Source organism: Cavia porcellus, unplaced genomic scaffold (genome assembly GCF_034190915.1).
Source record: "Cavia porcellus strain 051 isolate PalLab524CR breed Dunkin Hartley unplaced genomic scaffold, mCavPor4.1 scaffold_10, whole genome shotgun sequence".
Lineage (NCBI taxonomy): Eukaryota > Metazoa > Chordata > Mammalia > Rodentia > Caviidae > Cavia > Cavia porcellus.
In genome coordinates this window covers 73,583,678-73,601,352 of record NW_026947493.1, presented here as the reverse complement: position 1 = coordinate 73,601,352, position 17,675 = coordinate 73,583,678, and the positions used below count along the sequence as shown (strand labels likewise).

The 17,675-nt window shown below is 38.8% G+C and overlaps 1 protein-coding gene across 3 annotated transcripts in view; it reads left to right on the top strand.

Moving 5' to 3' along the window:
- Positions 1-829: 829 nt before the first annotated feature.
- The window catches only part of Znf706 (zinc finger protein 706), a 43,109-nt gene continuing 26,263 nt past the window's right edge, over positions 830-17,675 (top strand). Inside the window, exons 1-4 of one of the 3 annotated variants that reach the window (XM_003479853.5) lie at positions 830-1,002; positions 3,913-4,049; positions 5,730-5,837; positions 6,176-6,480. In XM_003479853.5, coding sequence (XP_003479901.1) covers positions 3,915-4,049; positions 5,730-5,825 — 231 coding nt within the window. In that variant the 5' untranslated portion in view covers positions 830-1,002; positions 3,913-3,914 and the 3' untranslated portion in view covers positions 5,826-5,837; positions 6,176-6,480. Of the gene's footprint in view, positions 1,003-1,357; positions 1,536-3,912; positions 4,050-5,729; positions 5,838-6,175; positions 6,481-17,675 lie in introns of those variants that run through there. The other 2 variants (XM_063257631.1, XM_063257632.1) reach the window with 2 other exon arrangements.

Sequence of the window (17,675 nt, the reverse complement as noted above, 5' to 3'; positions counted from 1 at the left end):
TAAAACCGATGTCTGAAATACTGATTCTAACTAATTCAGTACGACAATCACCAGCCCTTCTGATAGGATATAAGTTCGCTGCTGTGGCCTGTAAGAAAATGAACTCTTTCTTGAAGATGTTAGAAAGATAATATATTATTCGCAGGCAGCCTAAACCGGCCAGAGGCCCGCGCAGCAATTTTTAATGGAATGTCAGCTTAATTAAAATCTCGACTTCACTGAAAACCTCCGGCTAGTGAAATAACCCAGGTCCCCGGAGGTGATGCAAAGGGCAGCTGGTGAGCGAACAAAGGCCGCGCGGCCCGGGCCTCCATGGGGACGGCGGCCGTGGGTGCCAGAGCCGGCGGCTGCCGACCCCAGCCGCAGGGCCTCGAGCGCCGGGCGCGGGTGCGCAGGCAGGAGGCAGGAGGTAGATGGGGCGGACCGCGGGGGCAGAGGTCTGGCCCAGTAAGTCGATGACTGTGGGACAATCGTAAGACAAATCACACGGCCGCTAAGGCGAGGACAGCCGCCGCCAGGACAGCACGTGGGAAAGAAGGAGAGCTGGGGACACAGGGCGACGTCCCCAGCAGCAGTCTCCGCTGGCCCCGCCCCTCACGCTTATGTAATGGGGTCGCACTCCCATTGGTCCGCGCGACCGGAAAGGCACTGGCACGCAGGGTGGGCAGGGATCGCCGCAGGAAGGTGAAGGGGCGGGACTGCGCGGCGCAGGCAGCGCTGAGGCGGCTGGGAACGCGGCGCGGCGTGCTCGCGCACGAGGCGGGGCGGCCGGCCTGAGGCTCCGGCGGTGGTGGCGGCGGCAGCGGCGGCGGCGGCGGTCGCGCGCGACGGTGGCAGCGGGTGTGCGAGTCGCGGGCTGTTGTGCTCTCGGCGGTTCTCTTTCCCCTTCTCGCGGGTGAAGGAGGCCGAAGCGGTGCTGGGCGCTCACCCCTTCCTTCTTCCGTGACCTCTCGGTCATCTGGCGCTGCGCTGCCCTCCCGACGCAAGACTGTCCCGGCCCGGGTGAGCGGCGGGCTGCGAGGACCTCCCGGGCCCCGGAAGCGGGGTGGAGGGCGGCTGGCGGGAGGGCGAAGTGGAGCGGGCCGCCCGCCGGGTCCTGCAGGTGGCCGGGTGCGGCAGGTCACCTCGCCAGCTGGTGGCTGCTGCCGGCCGGTGTTGAAGGCCAGAGGGGCCGGGTCGGAGAACGGTGGGCGCAGCGGGGCCCCAGGGCAGGAGCCGGAGGGCTCCCGGGGCAGGAGGCACCTCGGGCTGCGGCCCGGTCGTGGCGGGGTCGGTGCTTCCGCGAACCCGCCTTTAGAAGTTGGGGTCAAGATGCGTAGCCCCGCCTGGGCCGCTTGCTTTCTGGTGGTTACAGAGAGGAGAGGAGTCTACTTCCTGGATCCCAAATCTTTGTTTTGGTCGTAAAAAGGGTTTAAAGGCAGAGTTTTCTTGTGGCCTCCGGTGAGAGCTCCTGGTTTTAGAACTCATTCCTTCGGCTGCTTCCTTCCTTGAGCCCCCTCGGAAAGCCACCACCGAGTCATAGTGAAAACCAGCATGTAGGTATTTGTGGATGACTCTTGCCCTTCAGTTTGTCGCTTTTATTCAAGAAGCGGTTGTGTATGGTTTTTGTAGAAAATTCGGTTGGCTTCAGAGCAAGTCCTAAGTTGAGCTGTCCAAAGCAGGTGGCTTGTTCGTTTGCATTTCTACTTTCGGAAAGGAAATCAATGCAGTGTGCAGTCAGAAATTGGGGGCCTACCCCAAGCTGTTACCCTGTCACATTTCCTTTATCTGCTGCCTTACAGTTATTAAAGCTCTTAGAACTTTCTTAATACTGTTGTTAGTGACATTGGGTTCAGCTTACCATGCAGTAATACGTTTAGCAACTTTACCTTGTATAAATCACAGGATGAAAATCTTACCCAACTAGTTGACAAGTTCTAGGTAACAAGCTTATGGGATTCGGGGTCTGTCTTTGTATTCGGGGGGGTTTGTGTGTATAACTAAGATTTTAATTGAAAAAAAGTGTTAGTTTGATATAACTTAAGATCTAAAGCGGCGCATTAACATAAATTTAACGTAATTTATACATTAGAAGTTAAGATGCATCAAAATACTGAAGCTAACAAAGTTCTAATACTGAGACATTCAGCCATTAAGAATGTACAGGAACATTTGTATACACTTAGGATTGAATGCCTGTCATCATCCAGATATGTTTAAATGTACTTTTCAAAAAATGCCATTTAGCTTAGAATTAATGTGGTAGGTTTTAAAAAATAAAAGTAGAAGCTTAGCTTTAAGGACTACCACAGATGGTAATATTTACCATCCTTAGGTAGGGATGGTGTTCTTATATTACACTAGCATACTAAACAGTTTTGTAATTGGTAAGATACCGACTTTCTAGAAAAGCATTGGTCTTCTGTATTTTATCTTCCAGTTTATTGTTTAATGTTAGAACTTGCCCAATTAATGCATTTACTTAGTAGTTTCGTTTGTTTAGAGAGGACCTCTGTTTCTGTTAAATACTTTGACCTTACATATTATATACATTATATGTTTAGAGTTCCAATAAAATGCCAGCAAGCATCGTTTCCTAGTGAAATTGATGTCATGCTTCGTGTCCTGCAATGCTTTAAAAATTTTAAATTTAATTACAGTGCCACTCAAATTTTTACGTAGGAATTCTGCTTTGGATCCTTTTTGAATATATATACGCTACTTCATGAATAAGTTTAGCTTGTATTGTTTAATAAGGTCCTTAATGGGAACCAAAAGTAACTTTTTGGTGACCTGCTTAACTCATTCATGTTGTCTTCAGATAATCCATAATAAAAACTTGTACCTTTCAGTTTGTCCCTCAACAGGGAACTAATTCAGTCTTTCATAGCTAGTGAAGTCTAGCAAAAACAAATTTTTTAGGGAAACGTAAAATAACATAGTGTTTCATATGGAACCTAAGTATTTAAGAGAGTAGCTCCTCTGCTCCAATGATCTCCTTTTAGGATTAGTTGACAGCTCTTGTTTCTCTTAAAATTGAATGTGTCCGAAGTTACAACAGTGAACACTAGAAAGGAAAAATAGCTTTGCAAGATAACCAAGTAAGTGATAGGGGACTAAATTTTTTTTTTTTAGTTGAAAGTTACATGTAGTAAGCAATCAGATATGTAGCTTAATGACTTTTTTTCATGTTACCTGGGGATTGAACCCCAGGCCTTTACACTGAGCTACATCCCTAGTCCTTTTATTTTTTAAACTTTGAGTTGATCTCACTAAATATCTTAGACTGGCATTGAACTTGTGATCCTTTTGCCTCAGCCTTCAAGAGTGCTGGACTTCTAGGAGAGTGCCACAATGCTCTGCTAGCTCAATGAACTGTTACAAATAAACACACCTGTGTAACCTCTTACCCAGTTCAGTAATTAAACCATTACCAGCTCCCTAGAGATCCCCCTCATGTCCTCTCTTTCCAGCTGTTCCTGAGGAGACTATATTGTTTTCCTTTGGTTTACTGTTTCTTCTCTGTTCTTTTTGCATTGTACTGTGGGATTCAACCCAAAGCCTAGCAGCATGCTAACCAAGGTGTTCTACCACTGAGCCAGTCCCCTTACCCCTGATTTGCCTACAGTATTTTGAATTTTATACAATGTATATTATTTTTGGAATAGGTACTATTGAACATTCTTGGTGTACATGTATTTCTGTTACGTTTCTGTTGACTATGTGCAGAGAAAAATTGCAGGTCATAGAGTAGAGAGTTACCATGTTTCCACAGTGGTTGTGTCAGTTTATACCTTAGTAGTGTTGTTTGTGAGAATTCAAAAACATGTATATTCCCTAACATTTTTGTAAAATTTAAGGTTCAAAGCTGAGATTGTTTCTGTGCTTAGAATCATCTAGTAGAGTAAATAATGCTTCATCTTCTGTCTTCAGATATGGCTCGCGGACAGCAGAAGATTCAGTCTCAGCAGAAAAATGCCAAAAAGCAGGCTGGACAAAAGAAGAAGCAAGGGCATGATCAAAAGGCTGCTGCCAAAGCTGCCTTAATATACACCTGCACTGTCTGTAGGGTAAGGGGACTTGAAAGATATAGCTTCCTTGGGGGTAGTTCTTTCTCTCTAAGTTGGTTCGTATAGGTGAAAATTTCATAATGATGGAAAAATAGTTGATTTATTTGATAGAGTTTTTTGGGGAGGAGAGTGATGCTGGGAGTCAAACATGGCCTCGTCGTACATGGTAGGCAAGTGCTCTACTCCTGAGTTACACGCGCAACCCCTGAAATAGAGTAGACAGCTGGTTAAGAATCCGTCTTCATTTGCACATTCAGCATACATTTTGCATGACTTCTGTGGCCAGACACATTTCTCTAGGATCCACCGGAAAGATGGAACAAAACAAAGTCCCTTTCTATGTAAAGAATAAAGATTTTCTCAATAAGGACATATAATTCACTTTAAACTCCGTAACGACATCAGATTTATAATCTAGTTTAAAGCTGACCAAACTTTGTACTGTGCCGTTGAATCCATCGATGATTATATAATGCCCACCCTTCACTAAATCCATAGTTGGAACATAATAAAACCACAGAGATATTTATGTTGAGGACTCTGTACTAAATTAATATGTTTTATAGATTTAAAGACTAGGCTAACAACTACTGCATGGGCCTACCAAACCAGGCACCAACCCAGATGTTTTACATATATCTGTTTAATTTGCATAACAACTTTATGAGTTACACTTTTATTTTCATTGTACAAGAGAGTGAACTCAGTTATGAGAAATTTAAGTATGTCATCCAGCTAGTAAAGTAAAAGGGCCGGGATCTAAACCCAGGGATTGCAGCTCCAGAGTCTGCACTGCCTGTCAAGTCTTTCTCAAATCTTAAATCAGGCTGTTTTTGCATGTTTGTGCTGGCTCACTACTGCCATTGATGTCAAAGACTGGAAGTGCCAAAGGACAAGGCAGTGGAGTCGGTCCATACTTGTAAACACACATTGTTTTCAAGCCTCCTTGCTTGAATAGGGTTGATGGTGTGAGTGATAAGGCGAGATTCTTGGACTGAAGTGTGTCATCATCAGTCACCAATGAAATAGAAGTTCCTAACTGTACAAAAGTTCTCATTGAGAGGGAGAATCTGTTACATGAGCTGTGTTACTCAGGTGAGCATTGATACACTAAAAATAATGAAACTGAGCAGCTTGTGATTCTATTCAGAAAGAGGATGAAAATAAATTTCACAAGGTTGGTGATGAAGAAATAATTTGGCCTAAAAGTATAAGGATAACTCACATTTAGAAACTTACAGCCAGACTCTTTAATTCATATTGGCATAATTGAACCTGTTGAAAAATAAAAGTCTGTCTGAGGGAAGCCATTACTGTATACAGTAGTGTGTTACTTGAGAACTGAAGTACCTAGTACTGGGTTAAAACATCATTCTTAGACAAGTAAACTCTGGGTTTTAGTTTTCCTGCTTGTGTAAAATGAGGACAGTAGGTGCAAACTGAAGGTCCTGTGAGAATTAAGGTAACAAGCTTAACCAAATGAGGAAGTGTTCTTATTGTTTGTTCTTAATGAGATAAAATATTCTCTTTGTATGCAAAATGGGAGAATGCTACGAATTTTTCATGAAGTTCCTCTTCATATGCCAGCAGTTATAGGAACCTAAAGACTTGTGTTTAAGATTTTATGTTTAAGAACTGACCTTTTTTTGGTGGTTTTTTTTTTTTCTGCACAATTTTTAGACACAAATGCCAGACCCTAAGACCTTCAAGCAGCACTTTGAGAGCAAGCATCCTAAGACCCCACTTCCTCCAGAATTGGCTGATGTGCAAGCATAAAGTTGTTTACAGGTAACTAACTTTTTTTCTATAGGTCTTTTAATGTCATATTTGAATATTGGAGCAAAACTATCCTCTAACTGAAGTTAAAGACTTGCCAGCTGCAAGGAAATGGTTACTTCAAATGCACTTTTTAACTTCCTCCAGAAGTGATGTAGACCAATTTCCTGAGCACGGTTTTATAGTGTTTTACTCACAGTGCCTAGCAGAACTTCTAAGTATTAAAATATAGATTAAAATGTAGGTGTGCAGACTGACTTGATAGTCTTTCATCTTAAACATTTGAAATGCATATAGTAGCTTCACTTGTAACGATTGCATTCACTGAAGTGTTTCCTTGTGTTTTGTAGGTGAATTCATGACACCTTTGACTCTTCTACTGTCTCAGACCTTAGGTAACAAACCTGCAGCTGCTTTTCTAACAAACTGTTGATTAGCAAAAATAAAGGGGCTACAGAAACACTCATTTTTATGCTGTTCCCTTTTGGGCTTCATGCAAAGACAATTCTGTGTAAATGTACAGTTGACTCTGATTTGGAAATCCAAAAATCAGTCCATCCTTGTTATAAAAAATTTTTTTACAATTGTAATTATATTGATGTTCATATCGTGTAAAATAACTCATTTAATAAAGTAGTACTTTGATTTTACAACATCAGAGGATAAATGGTTCTAGAAATTCTGTTCTGACTTTCCTTATCATTTACCTTATAAAACTAATGACTTCATCAGCTAGAATTGCAAGTGCAATTCTTAAAACCCTTTTTCAGCTCAGTGGCAGGTTCGTTACACCTAAGGGCAGACTCATTCATCAAAAATTGCGCGCAGCTGATGAGCTAGGTGAAGAATGACATCTGCTGCTTGATGCATTGCAATTGTGTGTCATTGCCCCCTCTGTCTCCTGTGTTTGAAGTTGGAATATTGAAACTTGCTATGTAAACTGGCTGTATCCTAGAGATAACTAATCAGTCCATAAGAGGGACCGGATTGTCAGTGAGCTCTGCTGACAGATTAGGTTCTGAAGTATGTGCTGTAATAAAATAATCGTTAGGCCTATTATTAAACACAAAATATGATAGAAGAATTGTGAACTGGTAAACATCAATCTTTTAGAAATTACACTAAATTCTTTGGAATCAAAGAAATTGAAACATTTAAAAGAATTTTTGGAAGTTATTATTTTGCCAATTTTATGAATGGGTTCTTTGCATTAACAAGATTTTAATGACCCGTGGCTGGTTATTTCCCAGAATACTCCTTTTCTAATTCTTGGTTTTAGGAATTTACTTTGTGCTGGTTCCTAAAACCACAGACTACATGTACAGTATGACTTCCATATGAACTAGAAAAATATTATAGGTGATGTTCACGTTCTTTTGGATCTAGAGATGGGGAAGCAGTTCTCTTCAGCTGAAAGACGTAAATTCCAATTAAAGACTAATTTTAGCATTTTTCAATTAAGGTTTGTCAACTATTGTACAAGTGAAACTGCTGTAACTCATTTAAATTTTAAGATTAACATGATAGGAAGAACACTGAAACATTTACTGATAAATGCTTAGAGCCACATACCTGATGCTGTGGGTTACAAAATGCGTTCCCTCTTCTGCTGTAACTCATCACTGCCTTTGTTTTGTAACTGCATATTGTGCTCACTTTGTCTCCACTAGAAGTTTAAATATTTGCAAGGAAAGTCTGCAGTGCTGTTAGTTTCTTAGGATTCCTATTCTTAGACCCTTGTTTTAAAATACAGTCCTTTCATTTCATGTATTTAATTTCCTAAGTTTCAGACTTAATACCTGTTTTCTAATATGTTGATTACCAGAACATTAGAATTTTACCTAATTTCCTGTGGATGGTACAGAAGTTCTGGTTAAATTACAGTTTAAAAGTTTTTGGAAGTTCTTTGAGCATATGTATGTTTATTTTTAGTGACAGATTATTTAAACCCCATTCATGAATCTTGGATTTTTTTCTTTTGCTTTACTGACTGTAATTCACAATAAAAGCTTTTTGTTCTTGTATTTGACCTTTTTATAAGCAACTGAAGACACCATATTTGATTCTGTATCTCTGTGGTAGGGAAATAGTGGATTGACCTTGCATCAGATATTCTTAATATGGGGATTGTGAGTACAATCCTGCATTTATCGTGTTTGAGTTAAATTTGCTATAAAGAGAAAATTACAACTCTTAAACATGTTATTTCATTTGAAGATTCTTTAATAGATCATAGCAAAGTTTGTTTTAGAACTGCTGTGGTGTCTTCAAAAACTTGATATAATGCAGAGAGAATTGGTCCACCTGTATTCTGTATTTGCATTAGTTGCCAAAAAGAATGGGGTTACGATTAAGCTTGTTTCCATTCTATTCATGTGGATACACATCCCCATGTTTAACTGACACTGGGGCCTCAGTTGTGTGCTGTAATGTAAATTAAAGAAGATATTAAAGAAAACCAAACTAGTCTAATTTCTTCTATTTTTTTAAAGAGGTTTTTATGTTGCCTCTAACTTTTTTTTCCCCTCAACTTAGAATTGTCTATAGTGTAGCTAAGTAGTCTAAGGGTGACAAGAGATTTCCTTCATTTTTCATTGTTTTCCTTGCATTCTGTGTCTATTTTGTGTCTGTAGAATACTTGAAATGAAGCGGGGCGGAGTCTGTCATTCTGAAACCTGGCTGTATAAGTTTAATGGGAGGTGTAAGGCGGAAGTAATTGGCTGTTAACCTAACACCAAAACAAAAAATGCTTAGGCCAGTTAGTTGAGCTATATGATTGTATCCTTATAACTTTGACTGATTGAAGCTAATACTTTTGGATTTATATTAAAGGAATTACATAGACAATCATAACAATTGAGACCTAAAATATAGCAAGAATAAGGTAAACTTAACCAGTGTTGCTGTTTTATATCTCACACCCTTGTTTTTCATTTTTAATATCAGGAACATACTGTGCTTGTATTTAAATGGCTAATGTAAAGGCCTTTTTCTATAAGATAGTGGTAAATCACAGTCTAAACTAACTGAACTCTTTAAACTCATTTAAACTAAGTCTAAGTTAATACAATTGTACCAGTTTAGCATTTTTTGTTTCTTTTGGTATCTTTTTTAAGAATGTATAACAGTGAAGAGTGACACTACGGAGTCATCGTGTTTACTGTGACTTTGCTTTCTGAAATAGTACAGGCTAGCTTTTAGTGTAAAAATTTCAAAAAACTTGTAAACAGCTTTCAGTGGACAGGTTTAATAAAGCATCTATGTACTTGGCTGAAAAAATAGATGTTTTATTAATAAAAGCTTATCTTGTCAAAAGCTTATCTGAAAACATCTTATTTTAAATATTCTTTTGCTATTTCTGTATTACCCTTTTTTAAGGCAGACGTTCTTTAACTTGTTTCTTGTTTATAGTATGACTCGAAATTTAAAATCTGTATTTACAGACAGACTTGAGTCATTCATTCACTTACTCATTTTGTAGTACTTGGGATTGAACTCTGAGGCTTTTACACTGAGCTACATCCCCGGCTGTTTTGGGATTTTTTCTTATTTTGAGACAAGGTCTTGCTAAGTTGCCCAGGCTGGGCTCTCTGATGTGCAGTCATTTTATTTATTTAAATCAGTGTTCTGGTAAATCATATATACACTGTAAAATTTAGTTTTATTATAAATATAAACTTGAATTTTAGTGTAATGATATATAGAAGTAGTACTTATTTAAGCTTTACTATAAAAAAAAGTTATGAAATTTAAGTTTTTGTCATTGAAATAAAATCGGCATGCAGTTCAATGGGATGGGTGCCCAAAGGGAGAAAATGATCTGGCAAAGTCTGCTTGGAGGTGTCACAAAGTCTGCTTGGAGATGGTGCTTCCAAACACTGAAGCCTGTCTTCTAAAAGTTACCCAACTTCAGACCAAAATGTTATATCGTTAAAAGTTGACTGGCAATATTTAAAAGTTGATGATTCTTTTCTGTTTCTTTGGGACAGGCTCTCACTACATAGTGCAGGATGGGCTGGGTTTACAGATGTGGCCACTCTGCCTGGCAGGGGTGGATTAATTCTTAAAAGAAAGACTATTACAAGGTAAAGATGGTTTAGATAACTAGAGAGTTAGTTACACATGTAGTTCAAAGTACTTCTTTTCTTTGAAGATAAAATTAACTCATTCTTTAGATGAATCCAGAAAAACCAAGTTTCTGTAACATAAAAAAATGTGAAAAATTCTAAATGTTTGGATGAGGCACAACTTAATTACTTTTCCTATCTCATTTTCTAACCACTTTTTTCATGTATATGGCATCATTTCTAAGGGCTTAGATTTTTGTAGGCCATCTATAAGATTGAGAATAGGACTTGTGTTTTGGGTTCTGTTTTATTAAAATTCTAATTGCCAAGGCTTATTATCATCAAGCTACTAGTAAAACAGTGTAAATGTGTTTCTCGAGACGAGGTATATAACTAGAGTAACACATATCCTGGTTTGACAAAGACAGTCTTGGGTCAAATAGTTAATTTAGCACTAAGTATAAAATTAATACTATTTTGAAATACCAGTGTCTTGGCATACATCTTAATATTGCCTCTTTTTACTCACAGGTCAGCCACTGAAAGTTATTGTATCAAACAACCAACGTGCATTTTTCAGATGGAAAAAAATTTCATAACAAACCAGTAAGAGAATAGCAATAGTTAATACATTGCACATTGTTACATTTAAAGTAGTTATTCAGAGTACAAAATATGGGCATTAAATTTTTCTCCAATCAATATTAGCACAAACCTTCCCTTTCAATAAAGTAATACACTAATAGTATATAACTGATTCTCTTTCTTTTTTCTTTTTTCCTGTTATTCTTTTCCCTCTCTTCCATCCTAGTTCCTCTTTGAACAGTTTCTTCCCATTTCACAATGTCTGTTATATGCTTTAGACTTTATTCACTCTTTCAGTTTCTCACACCAGGAAGACTGTGAAGTTTTACATGTGAGTCTTGCTTTATTTCACTTATGAGTATGCCCTCAAGTTGCATCCATTTACCTATAAAGGCTTACAGTATGTCCATCTTTACGGCTGAGTAGTACTCCATTGTGTAAAAATTCCACATTTTTTTATCCCTCAGTTGATGGGCATTTGAGGTGTTTCTAAGATTTAGCTAATACAAATTGAGCTACTATAAACATGGGTTTATAATAGCTTTATATGTGGATTGCTGTGGTATGGTATTTTTAATTCTTCTAGGAAGATACCAGAAGGTGACTAGCTAAGTTGAATGATAACCTCTAATCCTAGCTTTTTGAGGAATTTCTTTATTGATTTCCACAGTGGTTGCACCAGCTTACACTGCCACCAACAGTGGAAAAGAGTTCCTTTTCCCCTGCAGCCCCACCAGCATTTGTTATTGGTTGATTTCTTGATTATAGTCTTTCTTTCTGGAGTGAGATGGAATATCAGTGTTTTAATTTGCATTTCTCAAATGACCAATGACATTGAACATTTTTTCATATATTAGCTATTTGTATTTCTTCATCCAAATACTGTGTATGCATCTCAGATGCCCATTTTTGCATTGTCTTTGAATTTGGTGGGCAGTGGTTTCTGATATTTTTCAATTCTTTATATGTTTTAGATGTAAGTTTTGTCTGAGGGACAACTGGTTAAAATTTTTTTCACTCTGGGTTGTCTTTATCCTGTAGGTGATTTCTTTTGATGTGGAAAAGCTTTTTAGTAAGATGAGATCCCAGTTGTTGATCTTTGAATTGTTTCCCATGCAGTCTATGTTTTGTTGATAACTCTGCCTACATCTCTGTCTTGAAGATTTTACTTACTTTCTTTTCTAATAGCTCTAGTATTTTGTTTTAATATTTAGGTCTTTAATCCATTGTGACTTTAGTGCATGGTGAGAGACATAGGTCTAGTTTTAGTTTTCAGTATGTAGAAAGCCAGTTTTTCTAGCACCACTTGTTAAAGAGGCCATCTTTCTTCCAATGAACATGTTTGGCCCCTTTTTCAAAGATAAGGCAGCTGAGTATGCTTGGAGTTGTTTCTACATCTTCTAATCAGATACAGGATTTTTTTAAAGCTCTCTATAATACCAGAAATTCTTATGCGTTAACATTGAGAATATGTGATACTGGCATATATTATTAGCAAGGTTAATTTTTTTAAAAGCTATTTAAATGTTTTTCCAAAACTCTTATGTCTCAAGTATCTAGTAAAATGGATTAGATTCTAAAGTTTTGCAATAGAGAGTTTACCTAAATTTTGTGTTGTTTGTACCACTCTGGTCCTTTGTACCCTCTTCGTCTTCTCACCTGCAGGACTTACCTGTACAGTGGCCGGTTGGACTGAGAGGACTGTGGTTGGCCAGGACTCTATGACTTATGTAAGAAAAGGAAATCAACTGGAAAGTAGACACTCTCTGCTCTAATACTATAGAACATTTATTAGTTTAATCTAGATTTTTGGTACAGGAAGCTTCTGCATATTTTCCGATCTAAAATTTATAGTTTTCTTTAGAACAGTTTTAGACCTACCAAAAAGCTGTAAGAGTTCTTAAACCCCTTACCCAGTCTCAGCTTCTCCTCGTAAGGTCTTATATTACTGTGATAGATTTGCCCAGACTAAGAAGGCAGCAGGCATGTGTTTCTCTTGCTCCCGTTTTCCTGTGCCTGTCCTTCTGTTTCATAGAGGACACCCCGTTGCTCTCAGATGTCCTTACACCTTCATCTCCTCTGGTCTGAGACAGCTGCTTAGTCTTCACCTTGGTTTTCATCACCTTAATAGTTTTGAGCAAATGACATAGGTGACATGTAGAACATCCCTCAGTTCGGGTCTGCCTCATGGTTTTCTTGTGGCTTCCCTGGTTGGCGGGTTTTCTGAAAAGACCACCTCAGAAGTGCCTGGCCTCCTTATGACATCGTCTGGGTGTACAGTGTTGCCATGTGGTATCGCCTAATGATACTACCCTTCATCACTAAGGTGATACTTAAGGTATCACCTTAACCAAGTGATGGTTTTCCCACTGGGGACATTAAGTAGTTTTTCCTAAAGGAAAAATGAGAATTCTCCAGGAAGTCAGACCAGTCCTTACTTAAAGGGAGTGGGGGCTAAGTTCCACTTGCTGGAAGGGACTGTATATGTATTGTTCTACAGAGAATGTTTACTTTCTCCCCACTTACTTTTCATGGGGACTATTTATCCCTGTACTACTATATTATTTATTTTTTATCCAAATTATTCCAACTTTGGCTTATGGAGAGCTCTTTTGGATTGGCTCTGATATCCCTTTGATAACGCACATCCTTCAGTTTTTTGTTTTGTTTTGGGAATTGCCTTTTAATATTATACAAATATTAGCCTTATCTACAATTTCATTGCCCTACTGTAGTATGAACCATTAGTCTGAGGAACCCTGATTCTTTTCACTAGAGAATCATATCTAAAGCCTAGATTTGAGTAGTGGGCATAAGTTGTTTTGTTCTCTTATTATGAACGTAACGTTGAACTTCACTAGCATTAGCTGATCCTTAAAGATCATTGGGAGGAAGACTGTCTGCAGCCCAAATCTCTTGGGATGAGCTGTTTTAAGTCATCAGCACATTTTCTGAGAATAATATATGTGAAGTTGTTTTGTAAACTGTAAAGTGAAACGGTTTATCACACAAATGGAACAAAAGTCGCTAATCTTTAGATGATGCAGATAACGTGTATGCTGTAGTCATTTTAGATTAGATGGTTAACTGGTGTTTACCATCTCTAGATGGTAAATTCTATAAGCAAAATCAAGAGGGGTAATATGTAGAGGAGGGGGTGGTTTGTGGGCTGAAGAGGTCAGTCTGTGCCTGGATGGAGTCAGCTGGGACGGGGAGAAGGGCAGGAGCAAATAAAGCAGGCCAGGAGGGGGTGGCTGAGTGAGCAGAATCTCAAGGGAGCACATAAGGTTTCTTTGAGAGAATGTGAGTGGGCCAGTCAGAGCTCGGCTTGTGAATGAGAGCCTTTGAGCCCGGCTGAGAGGCGCACAGCCTTTAGAATGGGACCAGATTGTGCAGTGCGTGTGCCCTGCAGGAAGTCGCTCAGATGACTCCGATGCTCAGAAGCCTTTCTGGGACTGGGGGCAGGGAAATAATGTGATGCAAGTATTTAAGGAAGATTTGTGTTTATGTGCTACTTTGGTCGAGGTCTTTTATACCCTTCTCTACCTTGTTTGTTAGCATGTGTACTGTCTGGTTTTTTCTTTTTAGTTTTTTGAAACAAGTTCAGTCTGTGTAGTTCAGTCTGGAGTTTTGCTGTGCTGTAATGCAGCAGTGCTGCTGGGCCTCCAAGGAGCTGGGTCAGAGGGTTGTTGTTCTTTTTTCTCTGCACTAAATAATCTCAGGCTTTATGGTATTTGTCATCTATTTCGTTATAAAGGTAATACACTTCACTATATATAGGTATTTTGAGGATATTGTAAAGTTGAATTTTGAAACTTTATCAATATGAAACCTTTTTGGTGAATAGTGTCTTTTTCCACACATGCATATACACGTGCATGTGCATGTTTTTAAGGTTTATGCTAACTTACAAATTGTGTGGTCATTTTTTGCCTATCATCTTTGTACTTAGCTATTTAACACACGTAGAATCTATTACAAACTTCATGTAAGTATAATTTTTGGCTGCACTGTGATCCACGGGTAAATTTGCTGTAGTTTTTTTTAACCATTCCACTTGGACTTTTAGGTTTCCCTAATTTATGTAGAATGTTTTATTTCCACAGTTAGAATTACATATCAGAGAACTTCAGCACTTTTGCTAAGAAGCAGATGATGAGATGAAAAGTGTTGCATTCTGGGTAATACACAGGAGCAGGCGGCGCTGTACCAGCCGGGTTGGAAGGTGGCTGCGTTACTTGCAGGACCAGTGCTGGGTCGTGAGTTTGGTTGTTTAAGCATGGTGTGTTACTTTGAGTTCTAGTGCAGTTTGATTTTTTTTTTTTTTTTATTTAAGGAGAAAAAAAAGACAGAAAAAGGGTACAAGTAATACAAAATTTAAAAAATAAACAGTAAGAAATCACTAGTTAATTACATATTCTCATCTTAGAAATAGTTGTTCAAGTTACAAAATTGAAGCATATAAAGTGGACTTTCAAACAGTGAGAGTGCAACCAGTTTTGTTCAGTGATCCAAAAAAACTCAGTAATATGGTTATCTATATTATACAGTTAAACATATATGCAGTTATAACCTTTAGAGCACTTTCTTTTCTTTTGTACAATGACAATTACACATTTTGGGTTTTATTACTCCCACATTTTTTAGTACTTTTTTTGAAGAGAGTAAAACCAAATGTGACATATCAGAACAGTCAGTCAAATCAAAAGGATGGACATAATAGATAATGTAAAAACAAAATATAAGGTGATCAACAGTGGTTACCATACTGCCTCTTGGTATTTTAAGAAGAATTGCTAGTTATAATAAAATTGAACTAAACAGTAAAGAACAAAACCAAAACATTGGAGACATTACAGGACTTTAAAAGAAAATAATAGTCATTCGGAATGGGCGTCATAATGAATCTTATTGTCTTCACAGTTTTGCCTGTATTTTTGAACTTGGTACTATCAAGCAAAGCAGAATAGAGGAAAATAAGTCAAAACAAGATGGTGAGGGCAATACAGGATTTCAAATCAATTTAATAGGAAATCAAAATAGGTTAATACAATGTATCCTATTTTTTATTTTTCCTTTAATTAAAAAGATAAAGAGAAAAAAGTAAATAATTTTTAAAATGGGGATTGAGATAAAAGAGGGCATAACAACAGAACAGTGCAGGTCAAAACATAACCATTTAAGCAAAATAGTGTTTCACCACAAGATATCCTGACATAAAAATAGTTACTATAGTTCTCTTTCCTTGAAATCTTTGAGTATAACTTCGTATACTGTAGCACCAAACATATCAAGACACTATAAAACCGTTCAAGAGAATGACATTATTACAGGGTATTCAGAACCAGCTAACAGAAATTGAACAATGGTTTCTGTATAATCTTGTCTATAAAAGTTTTTGCTTATTATTATCACATATAAAATCCAATAAGATACAACCTTTTAAGACCGATGTCAACAGAACAATACAAGTTTGATGGGACTTCAAAATAAGATGATACTAAATCAGCACTAGCTATTATGATGTCTTGTTTTCTCCAAAATAGCTGTTCCTACCATCCGATCTTCTCTGCCTCATTTCTGTTGAGCTCTTTTTCTGTCATTTGTTGCCAGTTTGTCATCTTCATTTCATTTTCTGCTCCATTCATTGTGGCCTCTCTGCCACTATTTCTGGAATCTTGGTATTTTCCTTTTTTAGACTATCCTGCAGTATTCTCTGTAGAGTTGAACTGGTGGTTGCAAATTCCCCTAGTTCCTCTTTATCCTGGAAGCACCTTGTTTTTCCGTCAATTTTTCAGGGATAGTTGTGCAGGATATATCAATCTTGGCTGGAGGTTATTATCTATCAAAGCTTGAATTATTTCCCTCACACGCTGTTTGTGATTTGATGGTTTGTGCTAAGAAGTCTGCTGTAATTCTGATGGGTGTTCCTTTGTAAATGATCTGTTTCTTGTCTCTGACGGCTTTTAATATTCTGTTCTTACATTGGATTTCTGGAATTTTGATTATTCTATGCCTGGATATAGCTCTGTTTGGGTTGTAGGTGGCTGGAGTCCTGTATGCCTCATATATCTGAATATCTTTACCATTTACTAAATTAGGGAAATTCTTTTGGATTATTTCTGTGAATAGCTTTTGTAGTCCATTTGTTTGTGTCCCCACATCTTCTTTTATGCTCTTGATTCTTAAGTTATAGATCTTCTTACCATCTTCTATCCTTTGTATTGTTGCTGTTTGTTTTTTTGTTATTTTTAAGAAGTTTTTCATTTCATGCTCCCATATTACAAATCTGCCCTTCAGTTCAGATAATCTGGCCTTAGTTTCTTTCAAGCTGTTATGCTAGTTTTTGATAGTTTTTAGTTTCCTGGTAATCTTTTTGAACCTGCTTCACGTATTCTATGTTTTCTCTATTTTCTCCGTCAAACAATTCTCCCCTTTTTTTCTGTTCTTCCATTCCACCATCTGTTTTTCTTGGGCAGTGCTTAGCATTTCTCTATTCTGCTTATGTCTTGCTTCAGGTCATTAATAACTTCATTCCTAAACTCGTCTATAAGGCTCTGGGGACAGCGCTTTTATGTCTATAGGTGCCACGTCTGCTATTGCATGTTTCTCAAGATTAGGGGCCGAGGACCCTTTCTTGTTGCTCCCTCTCCCATATTCTTTGTTCCTTTTATATAAGAATATATAGGAGGCCCAGCTTCCTTCCCTGTCGGCCACAGTCTGTTTGAATTGCCCTGGCTAGGTGTTCCCGCCCACCGCAATGCACCAGGGAGATACGGACCGGGCAGCCTATGCCAGTCTGCCCCTCCAGGTCAACCTACCGAAGGCTTCACTGCTAGGGCGCACCTCCTGGCTGCTGGGACCTGGGTTTGGCTAGCCTACTGGGTCTCAGCCAGCGGTGTCACGCAGGCCAGGCACTCCCCACCAATCCCGCTTGAGAGGGGGATATGTGACTGAAGTCACTGCAGCATCTCGTTTCGGGTAGTCTGCCTGGTCCAACTATGTCCTCCGCTGAAGCCTCCTCTACAGAAGGGTCCCCAATCCACTCACTCACCGCAGGTCAATGCAGGGCACCTGGCCAGTCCCAGTCCCAACTCCATTCAACGCTTCCCACTCTCAGAGCTTTCGCGCCAGTCTCCCCGCCATGCCGACCTGGATGCAGCAGAGGTTGCAGAAAATTCAAATCACAGCTTCCAGT